Here is a 23,539-nt window from a genome sequence, read left to right on the forward strand (position 1 = left end):
TAAACCAATAACCCCCCCTTAGTTAACTTTCTCTACTATCCTTATAACCAACATAATTAAAATATTTTTAATATCCATATATATAATGTTCTATAATTAATATAGATATTTAGAAGATTTATTTCACATTAAAAAAAATTATTCTCTTATCATCTTTTTTTAATTTTAAAATTTAAATGTAGTGAATCATTATAGAATACATAAAATTAATAAAAAGGTGAAGTTTTCCTGCATATATTTTGATTTGAATTTTTAAAACAAACATATATTACTCAATTAATATAAAAAGTGTGTGTTCAACATACATATATAATAAATTATAAAATTTTAAAAGTTTATAATTTATAACTGATATATCTAAACTTAATAAAAAGTTTAAAATGATAAATATTTAAAGATATTATATTTTCAAAATTACACAAACGAATTATATTACATGACGGGTTATATGACATTACATGATTGAATTGATAAAACTAAAAAATAAACTATCAGTAATATGATATTTCAATATGTGTTAAATCTTCATTTTAATGTTTTAACAACACCAATATAAAATATATATAATCAAACTGATTTAATTAATATTGCAGTAAACAAAAATTATTGTGCGATATATCACGATTTATATATTAAATCACTAAAATTAACAAAAGAGTATATTAGCAAAATTAGTATTAAAATAGTATATTAACCAAAAAAATTAAAAAAAATTACTCTGCGGTATACCGCGGGTCATAATCTAGTTAAACATTATAAATTTCTGCTTTTTCCCAAAAAGAATATTATCATAAATTAAAACATGGTGACTATGAAAAAATACATGGTCAAATTTTATTATTCAATTTTAGGTAGATAACAATTTAAAGCAAACTAATTTATTTCTTCACAAAATTGGACTACACTTGGTTTCAATTGATTTTTTTTTTTTGGTCTCCAACATAATGCATCATATTTTATAATTAAACAAAATCTAATTTATAAAGATTTTTAAAGAGTTCAACAAAATCATTAAAAGTGAATAAGTGAAAGATTGTTAAAGATTTCTAGAGAGTTTTGTTGATTAGTTTTCTAAAATCTTGTAAAGTGTTCCAAACAATCTATGTATTTTTGTAATACTTTTTATGACTTTATTTTGTTAAGAAAATATCTAAAATCATGAACCAATAACATAATATTTGAATTCATTAACAATCCTAGATTCTTTTGTTTTAATTGAATAACACAAAACTTTAATGACTTTATAAAAGTATGAATCCAATAACCCAAATCTGTAAAGATTTTAAATGACTTTTTACAAATCACAAATTAATAACACTAAACTTTAACAGAATTTAACAAAATCTTGATCTAATAACAACAGATTCTACATCACATTTAAAATTCTATTCAAATCTCAAACCAATAACTCCACTTATAAGTGGTATGGAAAAAGTATGCAATTGAATTTGTTTATAGTTTATACAACCATTGAAAACTTTATTTTTTAAGAAAATGTAGATTTAGATTTAACCACCAAAAAAGATCTCCAACTACCAATACAGGTTGAGAATCGAAACATATTAATAATAAATCTTATTCAAATTGAAGTTCCTCTAACATTCATATTACTTATGTTTTAGGAAAAAAAAATCATGAGTGAAAAATGATTGGAACTCACATACAATTTATGTTTGAAACAAAAAAATTAACATGCTATTATATTTTCTTTTATTATTTTTTCGAAAAGCTAAGAGACAATCAAAAAAATAAAATTAAAACTATATTGGAAAAATAAAATTTTAAAATCGTTGTAATTAGATTTTTAGATCTTTTATTAAAAATATATAAAACAAGCTGATGGCCTGATCTCATAGTTTTTGGTCTCATCATATAGAAGAGATTAATAAAAGAAGCATTATTATTATTAATATTTATTAACAAACAACTCACACTATTTTCTCTCTCGCGTTGTGTGTGTGTCCGATCCAAAAGGAAACATCGAATTTAGGGTTTTTCTCTCCTCCGAGCTTTTCCGTTGGGTGAACGAACGACTACCGTTGATTTCTTCTTCGCTTTCATTCAGATTCGATTCGATTCTCTCTTCCGTTTTTTGAGGTTCTCTCTCTTTCTCTCTATATCCTCTCCTTTGTCTCCTTCGCTTTTTTTTTTATCTCTCTCTCGATTTCGATTTCGAGTTCGATTTTTTTTTGGTAGCTAGCCTAGGGTTCCTTCATTGCTTCATGCATTTGGTTTCTTTCGTTTCAGGTGTTTAAAAAACCCCTTTCGATTTTGTAAAATTTGCTTTGGCTGGGTTCTCTGTTCCTTATCAGATGGCTTGATTTTGTTTGATTATAGATTTGATTTTGGGATTCTGGGAGTTTCCAGCTTATAGAGTTCGATAAATCCTCGTGTTGTTTGTTGTTGATTTGCGTTTTGTGCTAACTATATAGACCTGTTTGGTATTTGCCAGGTTCTTAAGCATAAAAAAGTCAAGTTTTCTGCTGGGGAAGTTGCAACTTTTTTCTCAATAGTTTTTAGGACGTCACAAATTTTTCAAGTATGAGTTCATCATGGGCAGATGTGGCTGATTCTGAGAAGGCCGGTTCTAAGCCTAAAGGTTCTTATGTTCCCCCGCATCTACGGAACAGACCATCAGAGCCGCCTGTTGCTGCTCCTTTGCCACAGAACGATCGTCCTGGATATGGTGCTCAACCTGCTGGGTCTCGATGGGCTCCTCCACCCAGTGGGGGTGGTGGCGGCGGTGGCAGCGGTTATAGGAATGATGGAGGGCGCCCCGGATATGGTGGTTATGGTGGAGGAGGAGGTGGTGGTGGTGGTGGTGGCTGGAACAACAGAAGTGGAGGGTGGGACCGTAGAGAACGTGAAGTAAATCCATTTGGAGATGATGCTGAGCCAGAACCGGTCTTTACCGAGCAGGAGAATACTGGCATTAATTTTGATGCTTATGAAGATATTCCGGTTGAGACCAGTGGGGGAGACGTGCCTCCTCCTGTTAACACATTTGCTGACATTGATCTTGGGGATGCATTAAATCTCAACATCCGGAGGTGCAAATACGTGAGGCCAACACCTGTACAGCGTCATGCGATTCCAATACTGCTTGGAGACAGGGACTTGATGGCCTGTGCACAGACTGGGTCTGGGAAGACTGCTGCTTTTTGCTTTCCAATCATTAGCGGAATCATGAAAGATCAGCATCTACAGAGACCCCGTGGTTCACGGACGGTTTACCCTCTTGCAGTCATCCTCTCACCAACAAGGGAGTTGGCATGCCAGGTAACACTGAGAGTCTACTTATTCCCTCATACAATAGAGTTTCTTTGGGGAAAATTTTCCGTGTATTTAATATACACACGTTTCTCATTCAGTGATTTTTTTGGCAGATACATGATGAAGCCAAAAAATTCTCCTACCAAACTGGTGTGAAGGTTGTTGTTGCTTATGGAGGAACACCTATTAACCAGCAGGTAATTATAGTACAAATTTTTGTATTCTTGGTTGTCAGCTTGTCATCGATATTGTTACAAGATCATAGCAGCTTATGCTTACTGATATTGGATTCTGCCAGCTCTGTCCTTCGTAATGTCAGTCTCTTTTGTGAAAATATGTATGTTTGTGAAGTCAGCGATGCATAATGCAAATCATGCATATTACACGGTTTTTTCCTATGTTAGTTAGCATTGCAATATCGCTTGTATCATCTTTACATAACATGCAGAAGAATTGGAATTAATCTTTTGCAGGTGTTAGTCAAACAGTTTTCAAGCATCAATTTGTTGATCTCATTTTTTATTGTATATACAGCTCAGGGAACTCGAGAGGGGAGTTGATATCCTTGTAGCAACTCCTGGCCGGTTAAATGATTTGCTAGAGAGAGCTAGAGTCTCCATGCAGATGATTAAATTTTTAGCTCTTGATGAGGCGGACAGGATGTTGGACATGGGTTTTGAACCACAAATTAGAAAGATTGTTGAACAGATGGACATGCCTCCACGTGGGGTTAGGCAGACAATGTTGTTCAGTGCTACATTTCCAAGGGAGATCCAGGTTGGTTTCAACTTGTCCATGAAACACCCTTTTCTTATTAAGTCTATTCTAGTGAAGGAGCATGGTAAGTTATGTGTCAGAGGATAATAGTGGTCTTTCTTTTATATCTGTAACTTTGTTCCTTCCCAGACCATGATGGTGAATCTTTGATGATTTAGTTTTAGAGTGGCACAATGGTCATATGCCTTATGAGTGTTATATTTCGTATGTGAGAACAGCTGCATAATATTCAGCACGTACAAGAGTGATCGGTTCTTAACGTTTCTTTTAATAATATTTTATTTGTTCGTGTACAGAGACTTGCAGCTGATTTCATGTCAAACTATATATTTTTGGCTGTGGGAAGGGTGGGTTCAAGCACTGATTTAATTGCCCAAAGGGTTGAGTTTGTCCAGGAGTCTGACAAGAGAAGCCATCTCATGGACCTGCTTCACGCACAGAGAGAGACCCAAGACAAGGTAATTTGATAGTTACCATCTGTTGTTTACTTATCCAAGATTTATTATAGTCATGTCACATAAATCATAATTGGTCACGCTCTGACCGATGCTGGCTTTCTGCTCTTTCTATTAACAGCAAGCATTGACATTGGTTTTCGTGGAGACAAAGAGGGGAGCTGATACTTTGGAAAATTGGCTGTGCATGAATGAGTTTCCAGCAACCTCCATTCACGGGGACAGAACACAACAGGTTCGTTAATTGATTGAAGTTTAATTTGTTGATGTAATTGTGAACATCAAACCTTACTATTGTGGAGTAATATATATGCTTCACTCCCAATAAAGCTAAAACAAAACAATATTTGTTTTAAAGAACCTGGATGTTATTTGCTAAAATGAACTCGTTCAGGTTCATGATTGATAAGTTTGTTTCTCTGTTGACTAAATCTGACTTAACTCCTTTGTGTTGTTATGCATTCAAAGGAAAGAGAAGTGGCACTGAGGTCCTTCAAAACTGGGAGGACACCCATTTTGGTTGCAACAGACGTGGCAGCACGTGGTCTTGACATTCCCCACGTGGCTCATGTTGTAAACTTTGATCTTCCAAATGACATTGATGACTATGTCCACCGTATTGGACGAACAGGACGTGCAGGCAAATCTGGAGTAGCAACTGCCTTCTTTAACGAGAACAATTCTCAACTGGCTAGGCCGCTCGCTGAGCTGATGCAAGAAGCGAACCAAGAGGTGCCTGAGTGGCTCACACGATACGCTTCACGTGCTTCATTTGGTGGTGGTAAGAAACGGTCTGGTGGTCGGTTTGGTGGCCGTGACTTCAGAAAGGAAGGTTCTTACAGTAGAGGAGGAGGCGGAGGCGGTGGTGGTGGCGGTGGCAGTGATTACTATGGCGGAGGAGGCTATGGTGGTGGTGGATACGGTGGTGCTCCAAGCGGTGGGTATGGTGCTGGAGTGACCAGTGCTTGGGATTAGCCGACTAGGCTCCCCAAATTTTTTCTCTTTTTAACCTGACTATTTATTTCTTATCTTCTACATTCCCAAGAGAGCACATGTATTTTGCCCCCACTTTTGAGATCTCACATTCAAGAGATAGATTTAACTAATCGTTGCTATCAGGTGAATCTCTCTGTTTTTGAAGCTATTTTTAGGATTTGTCCTAAAAGATAGACAGTAGTTTTTTCCGATTTTGATCTTGTTCATGGTTTCTTCTAACAATTTCATTTGTTAGTTTGAAATCCAAATTGTCTTCTTTTTTTTTTCCCCTTTGTTGTTTGACAATCTTTCTTGGTGAAATACAATCTCTCTTTATATCCTTTTATGGACTTTATTATGCTTACACAATTCAAACTCCAATCCATTACAATAAGAGATAAACTGGCCCTCTGTGTGAACAACAAAACAACTGTTGCTATTCATCTTCGGAATCTTCTTCAAGCTCGCTTCCTTCCACAATCTCTTCTTCTTCAGAGCCTTCTTCCGCAAGGTCATCCTCTGGCTTATCAAGCAAAAGTTCCTCTTGAGAGACCATGCCTAACCCTCTAGCCCGGTAAAGAAACCCTGTTCTCATCACATGATAGAACTTATCTCGAAGACGAGTGAGAGGATGCGGATTCACTAGTTTTCCTCGACGATACCCTTCTTTGAGAATCACAGTTGTTGTCTTACACTTCAGTGAGAGGTAGAAAATCCCGGGGTAACGAGTGAACAGCCGAGTGAACTTATGAGGAATATTAAGCTCCGCTCTCATGCTTCTCAAGTAGTTCCTCTTGGTTTTCTTGTGGATAGTCAAGCTCAAGAGCTCGTGCAAAACTCCCACAGCTCGTTTCTCCATAAGATCGCTTTCAGGGTCAATGTTACTCGAGTCATCGTAAGGAGAAATGTAAGGAAGTTTCTGAAACTCATCCATCCATGCTTTGACCTTCTTCTGCGCTCCATATCCTCTAGGGAAACTCATAGGGAACGTCAACGTGGACTGACCTCTTTTGAAGTCACGGTAACTAGAATCCTCCCCGGTAACAACAACATTGCTCTCGTTCCGCTTCTGCAACGACGAGAATGCGAATTCATCATGCCATTTCACAAGCTTTAGACAGGGGTTCCCATTAGAGGCCTTGACGAAACAGAAATGATCAGGGTATCTCATGACTAGCGTCTTCTCGTAGTTATCAGGTAAACCAAGATCGAACTTGAGAGAATGTAGTGATCTGAGAGAGACAGTTTTTGTTCTCGTCATCATCAAAACTCTACATAGTCTCTCCACTGTATCAGACTCATGGCTTTGATGAATAATCTCTTCTTGTGAGTGAAGCATTAGTGCTGTGTCCGTTAGCTTGAAACAAGGTAAGCTCGCGTAACGAGCATGAGGGAACTCGTGAAACAGAGTCGGGTACCTGCAAAAAAAAGTAAAAAAGTCGACTTTTTTTTTCAAGTAACAGTCTTTTACAAAGTTTCTTATCAAAGGTTTTGAAAATTTCTCTGATTTTGATACCTGCGCAAGAAGCGGAGAACAGGGACGGTGAGACCTAAGAGTTTTTGCCAATCGGAGACGGATTTTGCGGTGAGGAAACCGGTGGGAGATCGGTTAATGGCGTCTTTGAGGATGCAAGCTGCTTTGAGATCGGTCTCGGTATCAATGACGTGATCAAGGTTCTTGTTCTTCACCCACTTGAGTCTCACTTTTGTCATAGCACCCATTCCTCGCCATTGTTGATGCTGATGAAACAGCAGCTTACTCACTGAAAAGAGAAAGCTTTGGGATTTGACTAACATCTATAAGTGATTTGATGGAAAAAAATGCGAAAACTGGATAATTGAAACTGCTTAATGGGTTTTAGGGTTTCAGTGTTCTCTCTCTCTCGGGGTTTAGTTAAAAAAAAAAATTTCATTGGAACTTGGAAGAACAGAGAGAAGTGAGGCAGAGTAGTGCACACAATGTGCTCGACGAAATTCCTGAAGGAGTCTAAAAGCGAGATTTTTCGACTTTTTAAACTCTTAGGCCCACAGGCTACAGTTAAGGTAAGGGTAAGCCTTTTAATAAGTGTGGCTTCGCGAATTGGTTTTAGTTTTGCAGACAGAACCTAAAAAACTTCGAACTTTGGTCTACGGTACAATCAAATCTACAGAAACAAGTTCCGACTCGCGCGACTCGAGAAGACTTGGCTCGTTTAAAAGTTCAAGCTTCGCAAAGCTTGGATTGAGAGTCATGGAAGCGAAGAAAGTGACAGAAGAGGAAGAAGAGACATGGAAGAGAGAGATTGTAACAAGCGTGATGAGATTAGTGAGCACGAGATTGCCACAGACAGATCTAATTTCTCTACTTCTTGTTAGCCCTTGGCTTTATCGCACCCTCGTCTCTTACCCTTCTATTTGGCTGGTAAACAAAACTTTGACTTCTTCTCAGGTCTTCCAAGTTTTCCAAATTTTCTTATACTTAATCTGATTAAAACTGCTTATTGTTTCTCTTTCAGAACATTGATTTGCGCGAGATGACCAATGCAGGGGATCGGCTTTTAGCTGCTCTGTCCTTGGTTAGTTAAAATTAAAAAGTTTGATACTTTGATACTGGACTGTGCCTTGATTTCATCGCATTCTGCTTTGAGCTTTTGGAAAGTTTGAGCAGAAGTCACTCATCGTGCTTTCAATTTGTGTAGCCAAGATATCGACAAGTGAAGCATATCAATCTTGAATTTGCTCAAGGTGTTGTGGACAGTCATCTTAAACTTGTTAAAGCCCGGGTAACTATTTTTTTTGTAGACTCTACCAGTAATATTTACTCAAGAGTACTTTATGTTTTCTGGCTACGTGGATCGTTTTAGTCATTTGAATATCTGAAAAATATTGTATTGGCTGCTGTATGACAGTGCCCGGATGCTCTCTTAAGTTTAGAATGCTTGAATCTTAATGGGTGCCAAAAGATTTCGGACAGTGGAATCGAAGATATAACTAGCATATGTCCCAAGTTGAAAGTTTTCTCTATCTACTGGAATGTGAGGTAGTATTCTTTCTGACTCATTGGTTTTAAACTTCTTGATCTTACCACAGAGACAAGCCTAATTCTAGATATAATGTTTGGCAGGGTGACCGATGCTGGCATTAGACATCTAGTGAAAAATTGCAGACATATCATTGATTTGAACCTAAGTGGCTGCAAGGTATCTTTCTATTATATCCTTGGAGTTTTTATTCCTGATGGATTGCTGTAATTATGGTAGTGTCTTACACACATGGATACCCCTTTCTCTTTGATGGTCTCTGTTTGTATTAAGTGAGTGCACTAATTGATGCAGAGCCTAACGGACAAAAGTATGGGGCTAGTAGCTGAAAGTTATCAAGAATTAGAGTCACTGAATATCACCAGGTAAGTTGAAAAAGGCTAAAGTCTTTACATTGTGATGATAGATAATCCATAACATTCTTGGATAATGTCATTCTTCGTTTGTTGATTGTCTGTCTATAATGGTGGAAGCATGATTTCTATATAGTTTCACTAAAGGATTATGGTATTTGGTTTTTTTGTTCATGATGCCACCAGGTGTGTTAAGATTACAGATGATGGTTTACTTAAAGTGCTACAGAAATGTTCTTCTCTCCAGACCTTAAACCTCTATGCTCTTTCAGGGTATATAGTCAGCACATATTTATTTGTTTGGATTTATTGATAAGCTAGCTGTTCTAAGTCCTGGCACTGATACTGCATTTTCTTGCAGCTTCACAGACAAAGCCTACAAGAAAATATCACTTCTAGCTGATTTAAGGTTCTTGGATCTATGTGGCGCTCAGGTAGGAGTCAATGAATCCCATTTATTTGGTTGCATTTGTCCTTTTTCCTTGGTGGATGGATGGATGAGTTTATTTGAGATCCTGGATTATCTTTCACCGTCTTGTAGAGTATAACTCAGGGATTGATTGCTAGCAAATCCATAGTACAGATTATATATGTTGAAAATGGTATTCGTATCTTTAATACATATCTGTAACTAAGAGTCCGGCTTTGGTTGCCAGAATATATCTGACGAGGGGCTTGGAGATATAGCTAAATGCAACAAACTAGAGTCTCTCAACTTGACATGGTAAGCTAAGTCTCCCCCTTACAAGAAAGATAACAAGCAAGAAGCTGCGTTTTTCATTCCAAATGCTTCTTAAACATGGCAGGTGTGTGCGTATCACAGATGCAGGTGTGATTACCATGGCTAATAGTTGTACCTCCCTCGAATTTCTCAGGTATTATTTTATTACAATTCTAGAACTATTTTGCTTTGTTGTTGTTGTCAGTGATTATTTTTGCTGACACCATCCAATGAAAACCGAAAAATTGCAGCTTGTTTGGAATAGTAGGAGTGACTGATAGATGTCTAGAGACTCTCTCGCAGACATGCTCTGCTACACTCACCACTCTTGATGTTAATGGCTGCATCGGCATCAAGGTGTGTACTGTGACTTTTTCTCCAATATATAAGTTTCTATGTTGTGGTGATGCTGAAGAAGACCCAACACTTTTCTCTTTACTTAATGTTAAAAACATATGATACAAATTTTTTTGCAGAGACGAAGCCGTGAAGAGTTGCTTAAGATGTTCCCTCGTCTGACATGCTTCAAAGTACACAGCTAATTTTCTCATTATCTGCTCTCAACAAGTGTCTATCCTCTTTTTTATGATTCACAAATCACAATCTATTAGGAACAGAGGAGAGTACTCTTATTATCTTAATCAGATGCTGTTAACTGTGACTAATATGCTTTACTAACAAGCCCAGTATATACGTTACGATAAATCCAATTATCCAAACAGTAAACAGTTGAAAACAACATCACGTGTCACGTATTTGATGCATTAGTATACAGTAAGATTATGTGCGGCTGTATAAACTACAAATTAGCAAATATCTGTAACGGTAAAAAAACCTTAAACAGTAATTATCTTGGATGGTTCTTAGTTATTTTGGATGGTTCTTTTACAGAACCAGGAAAAAGGCAAAAAAAAAGTGAAGGGACAGATGAAATACTTGCGGATACGGTCATTTCATTTTCTTCTCCTACACTTGTAAATTCTCAATAACCAGAACAGAGCATAACTATATATACATTTTCAATGATCTCATCCCTGCATAAGAAGAATCTCGTGAATATCTGTCATAAATCCTAATGTTCCAGAACAGAGCATAACTGTATATACATTTTCAATGATCTCATCCGTGAATATCTGTCATAAATCCTAATGTTCCAGAACAGAGCATAACTGTATATACATTTTCAATGATCTCATCCGTGAATATCTGTCCTAAATCCTAATCTTCCAGAACAGAGCATAACTGTATATACATTTTCAATGATCTCATCCCTGCATAATCTCGTGAATATCTGTCCTAATGTTCAGTTCCTTGGCCAGCATCACTTTTTGTATCGTTGACATCTGTTCCACTGTCAAAACTGAGCTCAGCTTCCTAAACCCATCCAGCCATAGTTTTTTCGACCTGCCATGCCATTATGTTATGAATGTGTTATTGAAAAATATAAAAAATCTGGAGAAAGAAATTTAGATTGGTTATATGCTCTTACCATGGACATGCATCTATAGCTCGGTAGTAAATCTTTACAGCTGCTGATAAATCTTTTGCAATGTCGACCTCATATGCAATATAGCAACGCCATAGAATGACCGACTTGTTTAGTGTATCTTGTGCAAAAGCCCTTTCAAACAATCCACAGATTCTGTGTGAGGAGTCTTCTTTATTCAACTCATAAGAAAGTGCAAATAGCCAAACAACGACAGATCAATTCCTGCATGATTAACATATTAAACTAGTTTAGCATCGATCCTTCTTCTAGGAGGAAGACCATAAACATGTAACTGTTCGTCTTTAACTAAGCTAAGCATCCAAATCTACATTACGCAGTTCTTGTGAGAATTTTAACAAAGTTTGTGAAAAAAGCTTACTTGCGGGAATAGTCATCAAACATCATTCTTAGTCTATGGGATGTCGTACGGTGACAACAGATGTTCACCAAAGCTCGATAAAGCTCCGGATTGTGGGGATACAGTTTCAGTCCGTCTGATATGGGGACCCGAAGTTGTGAGAAAGTTTGATCGTCCTGGTGTCTCTGAATCATTCTCGCATAATAACTGAACAAGAGTTCAAGTTGATGACTTTTACTTTCTCTTCCTGGAAAATTCACAATAGCCCAAAATTCACAAAGTGATAGATCCTGTTCATAGAGAAGGAATCAGTTCAGGTGAGCTGAAGGAAAAAAACAGACCACACCAACAAATTGGAATGGGACTTACCTGCTGGTACTTTTCCAGGAGACGATCGGCCAAATTTTGGCATGGAGTAGTTGCTACCTCACATGTTTTCATATTTGTTACAAATAGCTCTTCTGCAACAAGCACAGCTTCTTCCAGAATGTGGTTTTGGGGAAAAACATTTAGACAAAGCAAGATGGCATTGCGGAGAAATTTCATCATCTCAGTCCGCATAGATATGTCACAGCTGCCACCTAAAAGAGATCCCAAGCTGAACCCGTAGGCACTATCTGATTCCGACAAACATTCATGTACACTTCTCAAGTTTTCTAGCATAGAATCTGACAATGTTTCAAGGGTACTTATTTTCTCACTCCACGACAAACTGTTGGTGGAAGTCCACTTCCATGGGGAGATATGTCCACCAAAGAAATCAATAAACTGGTATACCAGAGATAAGCGGGCCTCGTCTGAGCGCAAGGAAAATAGATATCCACGTTTATCTTCATATACTACAACACTCGAGAGTTGCTCTTCATCTTCTCCTTCACCCATTTCATCAACACTGGAGAAATCACCTATTAAACGATAATGCACGGTTAACCACATGCATGTTTACATTTTTTTTAGATAAAATTGCAAGTCAATCCTATTAAACATATCTAGATAATCTTACCTGGTAAAATCGGTTTCTGTTTTCGAAAGGATTCTCCTTGGGGCACTCAGGCAAGTTGCCCACGCGGTAGTTATCTCTTACCAACGCTTTAGGATTAGTGACTGTCCCTAAAAATATACAATGATAGGATTAATAAGTTAAGTTGTTGTTATAATAATGTATTACAAGAACGAAACACAAGCAAGCAAGTCACTCGCTGAGTGAGTCCACATATATATATATATATATATATATATATATATATATATATATATATAATTACCTCGAGGTCCAGCAACATAGGACGTCAAAACAAATTCGCCACAACATTCTACGTTAACGGCAGTCTGAAAAGTTAGACAATTTCCGGTAGATGGATCCGTTGCATACAAAGTAATGTAGAAAGAGCCAGCAGGAGAACCCACAGTTTTATTATATCTCTTAACGTCTACGAGCTGTAAGTTTGTCCCCTGATGTGATGAGCAGAAAGAATGAAATTGGAATAAGGTAAAAGGAGGAGTGGATTAAAGAAAGAAACAATAAGAAACAAACAAACCTGAAGCAAATTGTAACGATGAAGGCCCATACAAGCATAAAGGCGTACTAAGCCACAACAAGACCCATCAATACAGTTCTCTCTCACCAGTCCCCGACAAGTCCTGGCGTTGAACATCTACAGAAGAAGAAAAAAAAAACACATCCATGATCAATCTCTCTTATTAATTAGATACCCTAATCGAAATAATCCAATCAATCTCTTATAAACAAATATATAACAATGATGAAATTAGGGGATCAAAAAAATTTAATTACCCCGTATTTCGACAAGTGTTCACTAATGCCCAACATCGCAAGATTCATAGCCTTCCTACCAGATTCCGTATTGAGAAACCGCAGCAACATCGTCTTTGTCGATTTAGGTTTTCTTCTCAATCAAAAAACAAAATATAAAAAAAAAAAAAAAAAAAACAAAATATAAAAAAAAAAAAGATGTGAAAGATCTCGATTATTTATAATATCCATCCGGCCGACTCACTTCTGGGCTTCTGTTGGGCTTCACACCCCTTTTATCCTCATTCCTTTTACTAGGGCTAACCCGAGCTAGGCCCGTTATGTATTTGACAATTGTTATTTTTAAGTCCCTTAATTATACTATTTGTTTTTCTTTTTATTTTTCTTTTTAAACAATCCCCCATGTTAATGCCCAAAGCCATCTCTGGAATTGAACTTCCTCGGAACAGCTAATATTTTGAGTCGCCAACGGTTACTGAAGAAGCAGTATCTGAACAGCTAAGAGGCTTATTGTGTCAAGCTTCTACCACGTTGCAGCAGCTTCCTGAACCTATCAAGGATACTCTAGCCATTGGTCTAAGAATTCCCCTTGGCACGTAAGCCACATAATATAAAGCATCTTTTTTAAGATTTTTCCCTTCTCACATATGTAAACAAACATTGTAACCACTTAGTGTTGTTGTTATTTGAATTTCAGGTGGAACTTACCAAAGATTCTTCATGATATCTTTATCTTGTCGCAGGCTGCGTTTACTACTACATGGAAAAGGAACTTGCTCGTATTAGAGGGAAAAGGAAGCTTATATTTGATAAATTCAGGGCTAGAGGAATCATCAGATTCATTGAGGAGAGTGAGTGATTCGATCGGTTACAGATTTTTATATGAATAAATTGGTGTTGATGGCTGTAGCTGTTCGTAAAGTGCTGTTTTAGCTTTCTTTCTTTGTTTTTCTTCAAAAGGGTTTCTGTGAAACATGTTTACATGGAAACTAAGTAACTCTTTGTTATATGACATCCTTCAGAGAGTTGTAATCTCTCGGTATATCTCTAATCAGACTTTTTTAAAAACAATAAGTTTTGTTTTATTAACATGCCATGATACACCTGCTTCAGCTAGATAATGGTTTTGGATGTGTTTTTTTTATTAGCTCAGATTACAGAGGATTGAGAGAGCTATAGCCATCACTATACCAAATTGCTTCTTAGCACGTCCTTTGATGCTTGCTGAACTTTTGGAGACAGCTGCAATATTTTATATTTCGCTTTCTTTTAGTTCCGAGAAAGCAGGAAACTATTGTTTTGCACGAGTAGAATCAATAGTACTGCAAAAAGAGTGGTAGTGATACCTTTATCTTTATGTTCAGCATTCTGAGAGGATTCAGTGAATTGCTTAAATATCTGAGAGGCTGGTGAATCTAGAGGCAAATGTAGAAGCTCTTCTTGCAAACAAAATGAAGTAATGAGAAAAATATAGTCTGTCACCATGCAAAAGCTGTTGAATTATTCAAGAAAATATTGTACAAGATATTTGGTTATGAAATCTGTCACCTGGGCATTTTGAGATATTTGCAGGGACGTGGCAAGCCGAAGGGAGGCTCATTGCACGATTGGCATCAACTTTGAACCCTAAACCAGGATCATCTCTGTCTTTGACAAGAGTACAAAGACATCTCTTGGTCTGCCCTTTGTCTATGTTTACCTTGAGTTTGCTGCAACATGTTGAGTCTGGAGCTTTAGCTTTGTTACTGACATAAGGAAGACAAGAGTAGAGATCAGACATGGCATCCTGACATCCCTTTATGTCCTGATTCAGATCTGATCTCACACCAAGAAACATTACTGCTACTGTTATGCATAGAGCCAACATTTGAGGACTTTGATTGTAACCCATGAATCTTGCCATCAGTTTATGCAGCAGAGTAAGAACTCAACATGGCTTTTTATAAGCCTATCTACAGACTTGCTTCTTGTTCACATATGTTTCCCTCTCTACTTGGATAGATTAGTCAGAGTTCTAACTCTGCAAGAAACTTGATTTAAAATGCTCATATAATGAATACTAGTTGACATGTCTCATGTCTGTTTGAAATTTGAGTTTGGATCATCTGCAATTATTGGAGGCTTATATATAAATATAGTAAGTTGTTCACAATTCGTTTTCACAGTATCTGCAAGATATCCCACAAGTAAAGCGAGTAGAACATTGATGGGTCAAGCTGTATTGTTAAAGTTTAAGGAGGCTTGCAACCATACCTAGAAGAGACAGTTTTTTATACTCAGGTTCTTTGACTGTAAACTCCCGTCAACATTTTTTTGAAGAATCTAATGTTTACATTGTTACAATGACAAGCCAGTGAAGACAAAACCTGCTGGCAAAGAGGAATAACTATAAGAAGAAAAACCAAACGAACCGAAAAGTTATCATACTTCTTACATTGGGAGCAAACTAAATAAAACTGTGATAGAGTAGAACGCAAGCGAAAAACCCAGCAGGAGAAAACCCGGGGACATGGCACGCGATCTTCCTCATGTAGATTAACCATCTCCACTGGAACATGTCTTTGAGTAGCGTTTATTACAGCTGCAGTATCTCTACAAATTATTTTTTCACCTGTGAAGTTTGCAGCATCAGCGTCTGGCCCTGGGCATGCAGCGGAATTCAGCTAAAAGTGCAATGTGATCAGAAGACCATTCTGGAGATGGAAGAGCAGTGTCCTTCCTCAAGCTCTCTTCATCCAACAGTTCCAATAATGATTCCACTGTTAACGTATCAGCTGAAACCCAAAAAAACAAAAAAAGCAAAAGCAAAATGTTTACATGAAAAAGAAATCTGAGGTGAAAGCAGCCAATGGCTGCGAAAGCAGGGAAGTTCTCGCTTAAGTTAACCTGTGTAAAATATGTAATCAAGTGTGCCTATAAAGTCCCTGGTACAGTTGGTAAACAATGGTTCATTTGATGCAGGATCCATTCTTCTCCTTTGCTGCTCAGCAATAAGGCTGCCTCCCATTCTTGCAAATGATGAGTAAGCACTAACCTGCATTGTTCACAAGATGAGATAATTATCTATATGTTGTGGTTCTAAAGTTTATAAGTATGTCTTTCTCGGTTCTATAAATCTCTTTTCTGTGTTTATGAAAGATAATTACCAGTGGCAGCTGATGAGTTAGCTTGGTGTGAGGACGCAAAATTCCAAGAGGATCGACCATCAAATCTGGGTGCAATGGATCGACCTTCCCCACAGCAAGAAGTGAATGAGGAGCACTAAAAACATTAAGAAGGAACTCTAAGTTAATTAAATTAGATACAATAATCATAATTTGATATAGGTTAAGACATTTTTGCAGTTTAGGCATAGCAAATAGTTAAACCAGCCAGACCTCGCTGGTACTGTGTTGAAATCTCCACACACAAGCATCGGAATATCTGCACTAGCAGCTATTTTCTCCAGTCCCTTCAATAATGTGTGAACCTAGTTTGAGCAAGAAAGATTATTAATCAGTAGTTATGTTAGAATCTGAAATCTGAGAGTTCTTTTACTAAGAGAAATAAAGACTAACCTGCCAGAGCTTTACATCCTTCAGTTCATGAGAAACGTTTACATGCGTGTTAGCCTGCACTCATCAAGAAAGAGAGAAAATGTTATCACCTCGAGATCTTTAAGGCAGAAGAGAAAGTGTAAACACATAAAATTTAAATCTAGTATTATCTCTTACAAAAGATGTGGCAAACTCACCACACAAAGTAGCTGGCGCTTCCCAGGATTGTCAGCAGCCTGGTTGCCAAATTTTGCTTCCAGTACAACTATTAAAGCGACATTGTCCTAAAAAGAAAGAGTCTAAATCAGTTTACATGAAAGACTAACACAGACAATGTGTGGAAACAGAAATCGCACAGTGGAGCATCTCTGAGTACCTTAACCAAACGATTCAAAGCAGTCTTCTTCTGGGTAACAGGAATAAGAGCCTCGGTCAAAGACTGGGCAGCCTTATTGAACTCAACCTGGACGAGAAGCCCGCTGATTTAACAAAAGGGCTTACATAGATAGGTATAATCAAGTGGAACACTAAAATATACCTCGTATTTTTTAACATGAGAAAACCTGTCTCTTCTGAAAAAAGTAGCACATCCATCAATTGTGTTTGTATTACCAACGTAAACCTAAGATTATTAAATAAACCAATATGTTCTGGTCAGTACATCTTGTCACATAAGTGACAAAGAAAAGGTTATAGGGCGTCAAGGGGATGTGTCCAAACAAACCTCATTTGTTTTCCTCTTGAAAAGAGCTTGGTATCCATGCTTATCCAGCTCAGGAGCGAAAAACTCATCAAAATGATCATTCTGTACCTGTAAGATGGAAAAAAGGAATTATAGGAGAGGTATTTGTTCATAATTTAACAGGAAGCAATTGCAACGTTTCCAAGCCAGAACAAATTGTGCCAGAATAGCATACCTCTTGCAGACAAACTATATCTGCGCGATACTTGACAATTTCCCGTAGTAAATTCTGTCTACGGTATGTCCAAGCGAGAGCCCACGCGGGACAGTAACTGTATATATCGCTGCTAGCATATGTATCAGCCAATATATTGTAGGAGAGCACAGTGAATGATCCCATAGAAAAAGGTCTTCCATTAGAATCCAGCTGTCCGATGACATCAGCTCCACTAACAGGGATCAGCCTTCGCGGAGAAGGTGATGGAGCTGGAATAACACGGGAGGTCAATATGGTACAAGAAAGGCCCACATTCTGTTTTGTCTCGGCATTGACCACTACACACTCAAACTTCAAAACATGGCCAATATCATCAGCCATTGGTGTGTATGTCTTAGAACGTCCAACCTCAACAAGTGTTTCTCCTCCAGCACCTGTCTTTTGAGTTATGGCTGCGGGATAAACATTCGTTAAACTACCACTGGTGCTGAGAATGCCAGATCCAGACCCTGAACTATTCAAACGGAGCAACTCTTCTTCATCATTTCCTTCTGCAGCAGCAGCAGCAGCAGCAGCAGCACTGGCAGCACGCTCGTGCAACACACGGTGATGCTGCCACGCATCTGAAAAACACTTGGTAGAACAGTGGAAACTTTTGGAAACAGGAACCTTAGACTTTAAACATCCCAAACACTGCAATGTGGCCGGCTCAGATGGATGCACACTACAAATAGCAACTTTCTTATCACTCTGTACCCGATACCTGAAACAAATGATCCATCTTTAAAATACAGAACCAAAAAGACAGACTAAAGACTTATAAAACCCACTTCATAATCATTTCCAAACTCAAATTTGCAAACAAAATTCCCGAACTTTCGTTTAAAGAAGAGCAGATTGAAGAGTGAAAGAAAGCAACAGGGATAACAACATACCATCTGTACTTTAAGAAGTGACCTTCAAGCGGAGCTGATTCAGGAACATCATCGGTGGTGGGAGTCTTATCCGGGCGGCGGAGAAGCACGTAAGGTGTAAGTTCACATCCAACAATAGGTATCTCCGACGGTAGATGTACTCGTATTACGCTAAGCATTTCTTTTTTTTCCTAACTAACTAAGCTCAAAGGTTGAAACTTTTAGAAATATGTAAACTGATAAAAGAGAGCAGAAGAAGAAACAAATCGGATCCCTAACGGATCCGCCATTTACTTAACCCTAAAACCCACCAGCATAGATGAACCCTAATTCTCCCCCTTCAATTTTCTCAACTACAACAAGTTTCTCCAAACCCCAATTTTACGACCTAGAAAAATTTATTCTCAAGAAATTGAATCCAAAGAGTTAGATCGATAAATTTCGCTACGACTAGAAAAAAATAAATAATTTCCAAAGACGGACACAGACCCAATACGCAGTATTTTTTTAATTTTATTTTATTTTTCCAAAAGGGGAACAACAAAGGCTAACAAAAAAAAAACTAAGATATTTATTTTTATTAATATCCAATTACTACTGAAAAAATGATAATGACCTATATTAACATTTTTTCAACAGTTGTTATTCAAAATTGGGAAAAGACAGATAATTATATCATCACAATAAACAATATTTAGTAAATGATTAATTATAAAAAGATGTTTGAAAGAGTGTAAATGGGAAATGATAGCACACACTTCATATATTTATGACATTTGTTTAAAAATAAAATTGGTAAGTAAAAATTATTTTTTTGCTGGCAATTAATTTACTAAATTTGTCAGTAATTACTTTTTGTCCAGACCATAATAAATATTCGTCTTTACCCAATCCGTGCTCTTCGTGTTATCACGCGCTAACTTAGTAAATCGCCGACACGCAGTTTACTTCGTTATAGTTACGCCGGCACGCTTTTCGTTAGTAGAAAACGGCAAACAGTCCGAAAATTAAAAAGCCTTGTTGGATCGAAATACAAATATCTCTTCCATCTTTTTCTCTTTTGCTTATTTCCCAGAAACCTTTTGTTTCATTTCATTTTGCTTTCGTGTGCGATCGCGAGAGAAGAAGGGAGAAGAAAAAAAATTAGGGTTTATAATCTGAAGGTTTTTTTTCGAACACCATTGATCCTTGATCTAGGTTTCTCTTCTATTCGAGTTTCTTTTAAGTTCTGGCTTTCATATATCTTCTCTATGTGCATGGTGTCCGCTAAATCTATGCAGCGTTGTCCTGTTCGATTCCGTTTAGCTTCTAGGGTTTAATGATTTGTGCATTTTTTGGTTTTGAGGAATTGATTCTTCTCAGCTTTGCGTTAGTTTATCGTGATTTTATTGTTTAGATTTTTCCGATTAGCTGAGGTTTTTTTCTTTAAGGTTCTTCTAGAGATAGTTCTCTCGAATCGATCTGCATTTTTTCTTCGTTTTCAGTATTTTGATTTGTTGAGTCGTTCTGTTATATCTTACATGCACAGCTGCAATTTGATTTCTGGAAAATGAACTTGTTCTAACTGAAATTTATAACGATCTTAGGGCTTTGATCAAACTCAGTTTGTTCTTTCTCGGAGGTTGTAGTTTGCAATCATGAGTTCAAATTCATGGGCTGATGTTTCTGAATCGGAGAGGGCACCACCATCTGGTGGTTGGGGTTATTCTCGTCCGTCGCGAACCAACTATGTTCCTCCACATCTCAGGAGTCGTACACCATCTTCGGAGTTTGCTGCTCCTTCACCTGGTAATGATCGTGGGGGATATGGTGGTCCACATAGTGGTTATGGTGGTCGAGGCCAAGGTTATGCTGGTCGAGGAGGTGGTGGCTATGCTGGTAGAGGAGGAGGTGGTGGTGGCGGTTGGAATAACAGAAGTGGAGGTTGGGACCGTAGGGATACTGAAACTAACCCGTTTGGTAATGATGGAAATGCAGACCCGGCTGTTACCGAGCAGGAAAACACAGTCATTAACTTTGAGGCGTATGAAGATATTCCCATTGAGACTAGTGGTGATAATGTACCTCCCCCTGTTAATACATTTGCAGAGATAGACCTCGGAGAAGCTCTGAATCTAAATATCCAGAGGTGCAAATACGTGAAGCCTACCCCTGTGCAGCGTAATGCAATTCCCATTTTGGCTGCTGGAAGGGATTTGATGGCTTGTGCTCAGACAGGGTCTGGGAAGACAGCTGCCTTTTGTTTTCCGATTATTAGTGGGATTATGAAGGATCAGAATATAGAGAGACCACGTGGAGTTCGGGGAGTCTATCCTCTTGCTGTCATCCTCTCACCAACAAGGGAGTTGGCTTGCCAGGTCTGAATCACTGGTATAATATCATATTTTATGTGCATTCGTAGATCACATGAAGATTTCATGAAAATACATCTATTTCATGATTTTTTCGCAGATACATGATGAAGCAAGAAAGTTCTCGTATCAAACTGGAGTGAAAGTTGTCGTTGCTTACGGAGGAACACCTGTCAACCAACAGGTTTCTGTTATTGTTTGATAACTGCTTCATTTTCCACGTCTCATAGACTTTGTAGTTGTGTGTGTGAGAGAGAGATAGAGAGAGATTACTTTTGCTTTTCCAGGCTGTAATTATACTAAAATTTACCAGTGCGCCTTGTTAAATTTTGGTCTGAAAGTTTCTTTAGCTCTTAGTTTGGTTGATGACATGTCCTGGCTGTTCTTTGCTCTGTAACATACTATTACTCCTCCTGCTTATGTGGGTATATAATAATTAACTATTGTGTCCTTACAATGAAAAGCTGCAGAAATCAACTACATTTCATGATAGTAAATCTAGTGCTCTTGCTAATTTGTTCTTGTTTTGCTGTTGTACAGATTAGGGAGCTTGAAAGAGGGGTTGATATTCTTGTTGCAACTCCTGGGAGATTAAATGATTTGCTGGAGAGAGGTAGAGTCTCACTACAGATGGTAAGATTCTTGGCGCTTGATGAGGCGGACAGAATGCTGGACATGGGTTTTGAACCACAAATCAGGAAGATCGTTCAGCAGATGGACATGCCTCCTCCTGGTGTCCGGCAGACAATGTTGTTCAGTGCTACATTTCCTAGGGAAATACAGGTTTGTGGAACTCTTTCACATGCCATTTTCTATGTTTTCTCCTTACAGGAGGAGATTCAGCTAGCTCTGTCGTCAGTCTCTCTTGCTCTTTTAGTGTCTTCATTGATAGGGCACTGCTTTATTTGGGTCTTTTGGGTCTCCAGTACACTTGTTCTGAGAATAACTTTCTTTTTATTAACTTGGATAAAAGTGACTGAGCTCTTATCCTTAACTTGTGTAAACGATCCGATATTTGCATGGAGTAAGGAAGGATATATCAGTTCTTATGCTAGTGATATGAAAGAACAAGATAGTGTTTTTATCTGATTTCTGTAGTTCCGTGAATGTTGCCTAAAACGGTAGAAAAGAGTGAGATTTGGTAGGTCTGGGAAATGAAAAGGATGTCCGGTACAGAATCTTGTTTCTTTTTATTATTGGAGGTTTCCTTTCGTTGTCTTACTAATTTTTACTGTTTAAGTTGGGGCTTCCAAAAGTTTGGCTCTTAGAAATTTGTGTTTCCATATTTACTTAGTTTTCATTTTATTTTTGTGTGCAGAGACTTGCATCTGATTTTCTTTCAAACTACATATTTCTGGCTGTTGGAAGAGTGGGTTCAAGTACGGACTTAATTGTCCAAAGAGTAGAGTTCGTCCATGATTCTGACAAAAGAAGCCATCTAATGGACCTTCTTCATGCCCAGAGGGAGAATGGTAACCAAGGAAAGGTAATCCAAATCAACATGATTGATTTATTGGTTGAATGTGAACATAGTTAGTACTAGTGCTCCTTTTGGTCTCAAGGTTCTGTATCATTGTCTCTTTGTTCTATATGTTGTATTGTAGTTCAAGAGCACCTTGACGATCCTGTTTATTTTATTCTGCAGCAAGCTTTGACGCTAGTTTTTGTGGAGACAAAGAAGGGAGCGGACGCTTTGGAGAATTGGTTGTGCATCAATGGTTTCCCAGCAACGACCATTCACGGTGATAGGTCACAACAGGTTAGTGAGTCGTTGATATAAAAAAAGAGAATATTGTAGAGTATAGTTCAGTGCAACCAAACCTAAAACCGTATTGTGTTTTAATGCGTACAAGGAAAGAGAAGTGGCACTGAGATCATTCAAGACTGGACGGACACCTATTTTGGTTGCAACTGATGTGGCAGCACGTGGTCTTGACATTCCGCACGTGGCTCATGTAGTGAATTTTGATCTACCAAACGACATCGATGACTATGTCCACCGTATCGGACGAACAGGACGAGCAGGCAATTCAGGACTAGCAACTGCTTTCTTCAACGACAACAACACATCAATGGCCAAGCCACTGGCTGAGCTAATGCAAGAAGCAAACCAGGAGGTCCCTGACTGGCTAACTCGATACGCATCTCGTGCTTCATTCGGAGGTGGTAAGAACCGGCGGTCTGGTGGACGCTTTGGTGGCCGCGACTTCAGGAGAGAATCTTTTAACCGAGGCGGTGGTGGTGGTGCTGACTACTATGGTGGTGGGGGTGGGTATGGAGGCGTTCCTGGTGGCGGCTATGGAGCAATGCCTGGTGGCTATGGAAACGTACCAGGTGGTGGATATGGAACTGTTCCCGGTGGTTATGCACCTTATGGTAGAGGCGGGGGTGCTTACTATGGTGGAGGATATGGAACCGTTCCTAGCCAAGGGTATGGTCCTGGAGTGGCTAGTGCATGGGACTAAGCTTTAACTTCAATTCTTCAAGAACCGATTATGTTCTCTCTTACTTATCTCTATTGTTTATTATTAGGGGGCAGCCACCGATGTGTATGTTTGCTCTTTAAATGGTTATGTAGACACGAATCGTCTCTTTGTTCACTGTGAAAAAGAAAACTCCTAGTCCACTATTATTTTCATGAGTT

At 38.1% G+C, this 23,539-nt stretch overlaps 7 protein-coding genes across 12 annotated transcripts in view; 3 read left to right on the forward strand and 4 right to left on the reverse strand.

The window, feature by feature from the left end:
• Nucleotides 1–1,531: 1,531 nt before the first annotated feature.
• On the forward strand, nucleotides 1,532–5,820 carry LOC104715781 (DEAD-box ATP-dependent RNA helicase 11). 2 transcript variants are annotated; one of them, XM_087466912.1, is made up of 7 exons: nucleotides 1,532–2,097; nucleotides 2,453–3,279; nucleotides 3,387–3,470; nucleotides 3,808–4,050; nucleotides 4,347–4,508; nucleotides 4,627–4,740; nucleotides 4,974–5,820. In XM_087466912.1, exons 2-7 carry the CDS (start codon nucleotides 2,542–2,544, stop codon nucleotides 5,478–5,480), a joined length of 1,848 nt encoding a protein of 615 aa, XP_087323038.1. In that variant the 5' UTR covers nucleotides 1,532–2,097; nucleotides 2,453–2,541; the 3' UTR covers nucleotides 5,481–5,820. The 2 variants fall into 2 exon arrangements, with proteins under 2 accessions (XP_087323038.1, XP_087323039.1); XM_087466913.1 differs by having other exon boundaries at nucleotides 1,948–2,247.
• On the reverse strand, nucleotides 5,789–7,542 carry LOC147939104 (protein WHAT'S THIS FACTOR 9, mitochondrial-like). Its single transcript, XM_087466915.1, has 2 exons — nucleotides 6,997–7,542; nucleotides 5,789–6,898 (listed from the first exon to the last, which is right to left on the reverse strand). The coding sequence occupies exons 1-2, from the start codon at nucleotides 7,275–7,277 to the stop codon at nucleotides 5,917–5,919; spliced, it is 1,263 nt and encodes a 420-aa protein (XP_087323041.1). The 5' UTR covers nucleotides 7,278–7,542; the 3' UTR covers nucleotides 5,789–5,916.
• Nucleotides 7,543–7,553: 11 nt separating this feature from the next.
• LOC104712534 (F-box protein At3g58530) lies at nucleotides 7,554–10,313 on the forward strand. The gene is made up of 12 exons (XM_010429456.3): nucleotides 7,554–7,881; nucleotides 7,976–8,035; nucleotides 8,159–8,242; nucleotides 8,369–8,499; nucleotides 8,584–8,659; nucleotides 8,795–8,865; nucleotides 9,040–9,126; nucleotides 9,215–9,287; nucleotides 9,510–9,577; nucleotides 9,660–9,728; nucleotides 9,826–9,931; nucleotides 10,051–10,313. The coding sequence occupies exons 1-12, from the start codon at nucleotides 7,711–7,713 to the stop codon at nucleotides 10,114–10,116; spliced, it is 1,062 nt and encodes a 353-aa protein (XP_010427758.2). The 5' UTR covers nucleotides 7,554–7,710; the 3' UTR covers nucleotides 10,117–10,313.
• A 300-nt stretch (nucleotides 10,314–10,613) lies between these two features.
• LOC104712535 (UPF0725 protein At1g02770) lies at nucleotides 10,614–13,783 on the reverse strand. The gene is made up of 8 exons (XM_010429457.2): nucleotides 13,217–13,783; nucleotides 12,960–13,076; nucleotides 12,687–12,873; nucleotides 12,425–12,531; nucleotides 11,791–12,326; nucleotides 11,443–11,711; nucleotides 11,064–11,285; nucleotides 10,614–10,978 (listed from the first exon to the last, which is right to left on the reverse strand). The coding sequence occupies exons 1-5, from the start codon at nucleotides 13,304–13,306 to the stop codon at nucleotides 12,261–12,263; spliced, it is 567 nt and encodes a 188-aa protein (XP_010427759.1). The 5' UTR covers nucleotides 13,307–13,783; the 3' UTR covers nucleotides 10,614–10,978; nucleotides 11,064–11,285; nucleotides 11,443–11,711; nucleotides 11,791–12,260.
• Nucleotides 13,784–14,252: 469 nt separating this feature from the next.
• Nucleotides 14,253–23,539, reverse strand: part of LOC104712536 (non-specific lipid transfer protein GPI-anchored 22) — an 81,108-nt gene continuing 71,821 nt past the window's right edge. For 2 of the 4 annotated variants that reach the window (XM_087466918.1, XM_087466917.1), the window contains exons 2-4: nucleotides 14,744–15,131; nucleotides 14,542–14,631; nucleotides 14,253–14,437 (exon numbers count right to left, since the gene is read on the reverse strand). In XM_087466918.1, the coding sequence (XP_087323044.1) occupies nucleotides 14,340–14,437; nucleotides 14,542–14,631; nucleotides 14,744–15,098 (543 nt within the window). In that variant the 5' untranslated portion in view covers nucleotides 15,099–15,131 and the 3' untranslated portion in view covers nucleotides 14,253–14,339. Of the gene's footprint in view, nucleotides 14,438–14,541; nucleotides 14,635–14,743; nucleotides 15,158–23,539 lie in introns of those variants that run through there. The other 2 variants (XM_010429458.3, XM_087466916.1) reach the window with 2 other exon arrangements.
• On the reverse strand, nucleotides 15,480–19,160 carry LOC104712537 (carbon catabolite repressor protein 4 homolog 1). Its single transcript, XM_087466914.1, has 11 exons — nucleotides 18,566–19,160; nucleotides 17,649–18,393; nucleotides 17,456–17,542; nucleotides 17,270–17,353; nucleotides 17,108–17,194; nucleotides 16,929–17,015; nucleotides 16,753–16,806; nucleotides 16,573–16,664; nucleotides 16,342–16,456; nucleotides 16,082–16,229; nucleotides 15,480–15,969 (listed from the first exon to the last, which is right to left on the reverse strand). The coding sequence occupies exons 1-11, from the start codon at nucleotides 18,721–18,723 to the stop codon at nucleotides 15,824–15,826; spliced, it is 1,803 nt and encodes a 600-aa protein (XP_087323040.1). The 5' UTR covers nucleotides 18,724–19,160; the 3' UTR covers nucleotides 15,480–15,823.
• Nucleotides 19,448–23,527, forward strand: LOC147939105 (DEAD-box ATP-dependent RNA helicase 52-like). Of its 2 annotated transcripts, none has more exons than XM_087466911.1 (7): nucleotides 19,448–19,707; nucleotides 20,131–20,901; nucleotides 20,996–21,079; nucleotides 21,436–21,678; nucleotides 22,214–22,381; nucleotides 22,541–22,654; nucleotides 22,749–23,527. In XM_087466911.1, the coding sequence occupies exons 2-7, from the start codon at nucleotides 20,182–20,184 to the stop codon at nucleotides 23,358–23,360; spliced, it is 1,941 nt and encodes a 646-aa protein (XP_087323037.1). In that variant the 5' UTR covers nucleotides 19,448–19,707; nucleotides 20,131–20,181; the 3' UTR covers nucleotides 23,361–23,527. The 2 variants fall into 2 exon arrangements, with proteins under 2 accessions (XP_087323037.1, XP_087323036.1); XM_087466910.1 differs by having other exon boundaries at nucleotides 19,564–19,741.

This window comes from Camelina sativa, chromosome 9 (assembly GCF_030686135.1).
Source record: "Camelina sativa cultivar CO46 ecotype springtype chromosome 9, ASM3068613v1".
NCBI lineage: Eukaryota > Viridiplantae > Streptophyta > Magnoliopsida > Brassicales > Brassicaceae > Camelina > Camelina sativa.